Genomic DNA, 7,500 nt, shown 5'->3' on the forward strand with positions numbered 1-7,500 from the left:
AACATAATGTTAAAATAGGATGTTAAAACAATCAATGATCCAATCGAATCGACTAATCGATAGATCACCTGTTCGTAATTACGTATAAAATCACGTAGCTCTCGTTCCTTATCTTCAAGGGTACCGTACAATGCTTTCATCTGATTGAGCAGATCGAACTTTTCGGCCTTCAATCGTTTACGATCGGCTTTCAGTGCATGCAAGGCTTCCTTCGCATGTTGCAATTCCATTTCTAGGGCAACAAAGCGTGCCTCTTCCTCCAATGCTGCATCCTCGGCTCCAACCTCGCCACGTGCCGCACCGGTAAGTAATAACCTCCTTAACCTCGCAACCTCAGCGACCAATCGTTCGTTCTCCAATCGTAGCCTTCTCGCGCTAGCTAATTCAACGGAACCTCCGCTACTTCCTCCGCTACCATGTAGATTCGATAATCTTGCTCCGACTACGCTATCGTCGCAAATACCTTTGGTGTATATAGAAGAAAAAAAGAAAAAAAAGAGAGAAAGGACAGAAAGAAAGAAATGAGGAGAAAATATTGAAAGAAAGATATTTATAATATATTATAGTTGTATATAACGATTGAAATAATATCTACCTAAAGAATTTGCAGGCGAGGCTGGTCTACTTCCTGGTGCTGGATCGGGTGGTTCATTGTCTTCTTCCGTTCTTACGTCATTATCAACGATATCCTTACGTACGTCGGTCTCCGGATCTGTCGTAACTCTACAAAATCTTCGGGATCTCAATGAATCAGGATTAGTAGAAATTCTAAGCCTTTCGATGCCCGATAGATCGCTGCAACCACGATGTAAGAAGGATGTTCTGTTCGATGAACCTCTATCCGGACTGGCACTTCTAGATCGTGAATCTAAATTCCTTCCGGACTCACCGAGCCGTGTTTTATCGCGATTCAATGCATATGACCTTCGAGTTTTTTCGCTTGGACTTCGACACGGCGAACTATTTCGTGTTTCTGAACAAACGTTTCAGTTTTATCAGTTTTACCAAATCTTGCCAAGTTACTTCGATATTTAATTAACGTTATAATAATAATAATAATAATAATAATAATTTTATACGAACCTACGGGACTACCCTTTCGATCTATGGGACTAGATCTTTCTTTCCTATCGATCGGACTATTTTTCTTATCGATCGGACTGACCGATTTGTCGCTTGCCGAACTTCTCTTTTCAACTGGGCTGCTATTAGCACTGAGCCTTTTACCATCTTCCTGCGCTTGTGCTTGGGATTCGTTGACCTCTTGACAGTGATTCGGATTACCGATACCACTGGATGCCGGGGATGATCCATTGTTGTTACTGTTTATTATACCACCGCTAGCCAGATTGCTATTACTCGTGGCACCGTTATTGTTCAATGCCGTAGTCGACGATGACGATGTACTAGGAACAACGTCACGTGATTCGCCACGTAAGATTACGTTCTCTCCTCTTCCACGTTGTAACTCCCCATCCAGTCGAGCACCCGTCCCTGCGTTCTCCTCCACCATGACGAAGAGTTTCGTCTGTACACACACACACACACACACACATATATATATATATATATATATCGAACAAACGGATCAATGAGATTATCGATAGATAAAAATAGCGTATCCTTTGTATTCATGAAGAAAAGAAAAAATGGAAATAAAAAATAAAACAAATTTTTCTTCAAACATTAGATAGATGATATTAGATCGTTAAATAGATGTCATTGCATTTATATATCATACCTGTGCATCTGCGAGGATGCGTTCGATTAAAGCCAAGGTGGGCTAATTTGCAAGCTCATGTCGTTGGTATTTGTTCTTCGTTAGCACTCAATACTGTAACAAATGATTTCCTTTTAGAGGCAATTGTTATTTGAATCTAAGAAAGAAAAAAGGAAAAAAAAAAAAGTAAAAGAGAAAAACAATAGAAATAAAAATAAGACAAACTTTCATTTTTAATTAATTATTACAATGTTTCCGTCAAAATTATCAGATGAACGACATAGGTTATGAGCGTTTAAACGATCCGTAAGAAGAACTTTATTACGTCGTGTTCGAAGCTTTGATATTCGAATTAAAAAGAAAAAAAAAAAAAAAAAAAAGAAAGAAAGAAAGAAAAAAAAGAAAAAAAGAAAATTTAACAATGGTTTACAACGAAACGATCGTTTTCGTTTGCACATTTGGTGGCCGTCACTTTTGTAAGACCCACTACTACACAACGTTTCACCCTACCGCCAGATATTGATTTAGTATTACGAGTGAGAAAGCGTTATTCCACGACAGAGAGCTCGTTCTCCATGCTTTCATTTTTTTTTTCCTTTCTTCCTCATTTTGATCGACACGTACGTACGTTTCAATTCTTTTAATTCTTTTTTAAATTTCTTTCTTCTTATTTTTTTTTTTATTTTTCCGTTTTCCTTCTTCTTTCATTTACTCGCGAAAATCATACGGTTGAACGTCACTATATTTTTACGTGCATAATAATCCAGTGAACAATCAATGTATTTTACGTAATTATCTGGAAAAACCAAAAAAAAAAAAAAAAAAAAGAAGTACATACATATAATTATTTATATGTATTTTATTGTGCTATTACATATTTTACTTGCTCGTTAAAAATTCTTTCCAACGAAAATTATATTTCTTTTTTTTTCCTCCTTGTCAGTTCGTTCTCTTTCGAAAATTGTTGCTCGAATAAAATTACGAAATTCATCCCCTTACCGTAATTTTCAGGCTTACTCTTAAAACGTAATTAATATATATGATATATATATATATATATATATATATATATATATATACATACATATAGTTTTGCCTTGTAACAACTTCTAAAATCCTTTTGATATTAAGAAACAAACGAACACGCGTTTTTGTGCAACGTTAAGTAATAAAGTAACGTTTAAATGTCGTTTGAAAATTAACTTGATTAAATTCACTTTTGATAAGGGGGAATGAGGGCGAAGGACGGGTGCGCGGGAGGGAGGTGGGGGGGGATTGAGGGCGTCGTATAACGTTCATAGAGTTACAAAAAGAAAAGAAAAAGAAAAAGAAGAAAAAAGTAAAAAGAAAAATAAAATAAAGTGAAAAAAAGAGACAAATAAAGTAAAATAAAAAAGAAGAAGAAGAAGGAGGGAGGGAGAAAAAGAAAAAAAAAAGAAAAAGGAAAGAAAAAATCCTCTCTGACACTCGAATAAGCTGAAATTAAAAACGTTACGATCTCTAGAGAACTGTTCGAGTTGGGATGTACATAATATAGTTAAAAGAGAGTTGATGTTTCACTATTTTTTTTTCTCCTTTCTATTTTTTCTTTTTTCCTTTTTCTCCTTTTTTTTCTCATCGCGTTTCATTAACGCGGCATTGCGTTTGACCCTGTACGACGCGACGTATGCATGTACCTAAATATGTATCATCCTAGTTTATTTGTATGTATATATTTATGTATGTATGTATGTATACGTGAAATTATACGAATGAAATCTCTTTGTATCATTTTTTTTCTCTTTCCCCCTCCTCCTCCCTCCCCACCCCCCATTTCGAATGTTATTCGAACGAAATCAAATCGATAACTTTCACGATGGATTATTTATAATTGATCATACATAGATCGTGACATTATATAATGGCAGCATATATATATATATATATATATATATATATATATATACATATATACATTTAAAAAAAAAAAAGTCAAATTAATGTTTATAATAGTTGCAATTATATGTAATTTTTTTCATTTTTAAACAATTTATAGTTGAGAAAGAAAATGGAGTTAAGTCACTTTCAAAATAAACGTCATATATATATATATATATAAATTATATTATGTAGTAAATAATTTTTGTAACTATTATCGAATAAGAGGTTGAGTAATCATTTTTGTAGATAATGTATATCGAAATATTAAAGAGGAAAAAAAAGACAAGGAAGGGAGAAGGAAAGAGGAAAAGAAATAAAAAAAGGAACAAAGAAAAAAACAAAAAAGAGAAAGAGAAAAATAAAAGGAAATAAAACAAAGGAAGAAAAATTTCTTTAATTACAATATTTAAATGACGTAAATGCGTGTACGTAAAAACATTACGTACACAATCTATGTATGTATGTACGTATATACGTATGTACGTATGTGTGTAAGTACGTAAGTGCTTCGAAATAGTTCGGGGAGTTTCGTGTTACGTTTACGACAAAGGACGATGTGAGAAAGGGTTATTACAAGGAGTGTAACGAGCACGATCGTTCAGGTCGATATGGAAGCTGATATAATAATATCGCTAAAAGGGGTAGGTGTACTTCATCTTTCTTCGTTAACTGTTAATAATTACTATACGTCAAATCGTTATAATATCGAATAATTAAGAAATCCAACAAATATATCGTACAACTCGCGATTAATGATAATTATAGAAACGAATATTTTGTAGTATTATAATTACGAATCTCGTTAAATATATTTTATTATATGATAGAATAAATGTTCCTACATTGAATCGTTCTAATCACGCGATAATAAATGTTGCCATTCATTGCAATCGAAATTATAGTAGATTTGACGGGCAGTCAGTAATATACTCTCCCTTCGTGTCTATATACACACACATAATATAAATGCGCATATATATATATATATATATATGTGTTTCTCCCTTTTCTACCTTCATCCCTTTTCCTTCTCGTAGAAACGCTTAACTCCTCGGGCACCCTCGGGATGATCGCAAGCTCATTCCGTTTTTGCTATCCAATAAGTAAAGGATTCGAGTGTCGAAGGTTACATCAAAGAAATATAACAGGAATTCAACGTAGGATAAGAGTCTAACTAGAATCGTGATTCTTTCTGAAAGAAAAAGAAAAGAAAATAATAATAATAATAATAATAATAATAATAATAATAATAATAATAATAATAATAACAATAATAATAATAATAAACAAATTCTACAACTTCTGAAATTAAGAAAAAAATTCTAGAATTTTTTATATCGGATCTAAAAAAAAAAAAAAAAAAAAAAAAAAAAGAGAGAGAGAAAGAAAAAAAAGAAAAAATGTAACATATTCAAGCTCGATCCCATTTCTTAAATCCTCGTGGATAGACATTCATACAACTCGAATAAAAAGATTACGAAATATATATATTCTAATTATTATAATGACGTCTGTATTCCTCGTCACAATCTTGATGATCTTCATCTTTTCGTCCTATGACGTTACGTCATCTCAGCCTATACGAAAGTTTTGCAACTTCAACTTTAATTGGATGACATCCCTTCGGGGAGATGGAGTTCCACATTTCAGTCGGCATCTCCGTTCAAACGTGATACGTGACGCGGATAGTACGTTAATTCCTTTGCGTCGAACGAATTAGAAAAGATATCCAATTAAAAAAATTCCACGGTTATACTTGTTTCTTCCCTTGTCTCTCTCTCTCTCTCTCTCTCTCTCTCTCTCTCTTTCTCTCTCTCTTTCTCTTCAAGCGAAAGATGAAATACTCGCATAAAAGTTTTTCCACGATGATGCTTCTCATAATAATAAAAAAAAAAAAAAAAAAAAAAAAAAGGAAAGAAAAAATAATAAAATGAATAAAATAAAAAAGAAGACAAGATAAAAGAATAAAGGGAAAAGAAAATAGAAAAAAAAAACACAAAAGAAAGAAACAAAGAGAGAAAGAGAGAGAGAGAGAGGAAGAGAGAGAAAAAGAGATAGTCACGTTATTTTATGCCGCATAGAATATACGTATGTATGCGTATATGTATTTATATATATATATATATATAAAATATATATATGTACGTGTATCCTTTCGGGGCCCGTGAACGAGGCGAAACTTTTCACGTATTTTAAAGTCCACATCTCTCCCTCGCTGTGCTTTTATGCAAAGTATCAAGCTACTTCACGTAGGGGGGGCGTAAGCCCTATTGAAAATGGGCGTCCGCCTCTTCGTACTTCTACATTGACGTTACCCACCACATGTTTGTAGTCATTATCTTTCAAATTGCTTGTCTCTAATCGTGAGGGTAACCGCGTTTGGCAGTTGCCTTTACAAAATAGAATTCCTTTCCGATTCAACACCGATAGAGAAGGACGCCGATTGTTTAATCATCGTAATCCATATACTTTCCGGTATGTTTGACATTTTTTTGCTCGTTTTCCTTTTTTCCCTTATCCTCCACCTCCTCCTTCTTCATCTTCGAAACGTGAGTCTTAAGTTGCGATGGATTTTCTTTTATTTATTTATTTATTTTTTTTTTTTTCGTTTTTTTTTAACGAACATGGAAACTTGCAGAAAATGGGAATAGAAATATCAACGAGTAACAGTGGTACAAAATGTACTTCCCATTATTCAAAGTTCGTCGAGGTAGCATCATATTTTAGTTCGGTTGAACGCCAACGTAGAGAGTCGCTTGGATGGCACCGAGCGCTGCTTCGAGGGCAAATAGAACGTGCGTTCGGTTACGTCTACCGTAAGTACGGCGAACGTTTTACTACTACTATTACTACTACTACTACTACTATTACTATTACTACTACTATTACATTACTATTACAACGAGGGAACGAAACCGAGAAATGAATTGGAATGGTAGTCGAGAAAGAGAAAGAGAAAGAGAAAGAGCAAGAGAAAGGGGAAAAAAGAGAAAAGAGAAAAAGAGAGAGAGAGAGAGAGAGAGAGAGAGAGAGAGAGAAAAGAAAAGAAAAAAAGGTGAACGAAGACAGTGAAGAGAGTAGTATGCCGCGTGGATGGTTCGGTTCAGTTTGGATTGTGGGTAGGCGTTCCGGCATGGGTTCGGGCCCTTTTTTCTTCTCCGCACTACCACAACCGGCACCACCAGCCTCTCACCAACTTAACTCCGTGCCAGGGATCTTCAACCTTTTTCGATTTTCATTGAAAATCCATTCGGCTTTAACTTTAGTCTCGTACGTTGATAACGATGGATAGAGGGATTGTCTTTATCGTTCGTTTAACATTTTAGGGATGATAAAAGACAAAGAGAGGGAGAGAGTAAGAAATAAGGAAATATATATATATATATATATATATAAAATAGGGGAAGTCATCGTTCGAGAAGCACGTACACTTCTACGTGGATGAATGGGAAGGACGAACTATTTTAGCAAAAGCATTAGAGAAAGAGAGAGAGAGAGAGAGAGAGAGAGAGGGGTAGGTAGGTTGGTTGACAATCCCTGTCGTTGGGTGAGCAAGAGGGATGGGAGTGGGAGGGAGCGCTCGTGGATCAATACCACCACGGTGGGATGCAGGGCAAGCAGGAGCATGCCCCGGTGGCACGCGCATACGCCGTTTGTTCAAAGCGCAAACGAGACGGAGCGAGAGAAAGAGAGAAAGAGACATGGTCGGTAGTGAGATCGACGACGAGGCAAGAAAGGCAGCATCTATGTAGAAAAAGGGGACAAGAGAGAAACTAGGGAGGTATGAAAGAGCAAGTTAGGAATGGCCTATAGGAGGACAGGGTGAGGGTCGTACGTCTGGGAAACCTGTGGCTCCATGC

The 7,500-nt window shown here is 35.3% G+C and overlaps 1 protein-coding gene across 22 annotated transcripts in view; it reads right to left on the bottom strand.

Annotated features, from left to right (window-relative positions):
* LOC124425220 (kazrin) overlaps positions 1–7,500 on the bottom strand; it is a 37,604-nt gene that overhangs the window by 16,002 nt on the left and 14,102 nt on the right. For 18 of the 22 annotated variants that reach the window (XM_046965289.1, XM_046965293.1, XM_046965292.1 and 15 more), the window contains 4 exons: positions 1,742–1,834; positions 1,084–1,528; positions 596–973; positions 69–463 (listed from right to left, as the gene is read on the bottom strand). In XM_046965289.1, coding sequence (XP_046821245.1) covers positions 69–463; positions 596–973; positions 1,084–1,513 — 1,203 coding nt within the window. In that variant the 5' untranslated portion in view covers positions 1,514–1,528; positions 1,742–1,834. Of the gene's footprint in view, positions 1–68; positions 464–595; positions 974–1,083; positions 1,529–1,741; positions 1,835–2,348; positions 2,517–4,653; positions 4,833–5,785; positions 6,211–7,500 lie in introns of those variants that run through there. The other 4 variants (XM_046965286.1, XM_046965275.1, XM_046965278.1 and 1 more) reach the window with 3 other exon arrangements.

This window comes from Vespa crabro, chromosome 6 (assembly GCF_910589235.1).
Source record: "Vespa crabro chromosome 6, iyVesCrab1.2, whole genome shotgun sequence".
In the NCBI taxonomy this organism is placed as follows: Eukaryota; Metazoa; Arthropoda; class Insecta; order Hymenoptera; family Vespidae; genus Vespa; species Vespa crabro.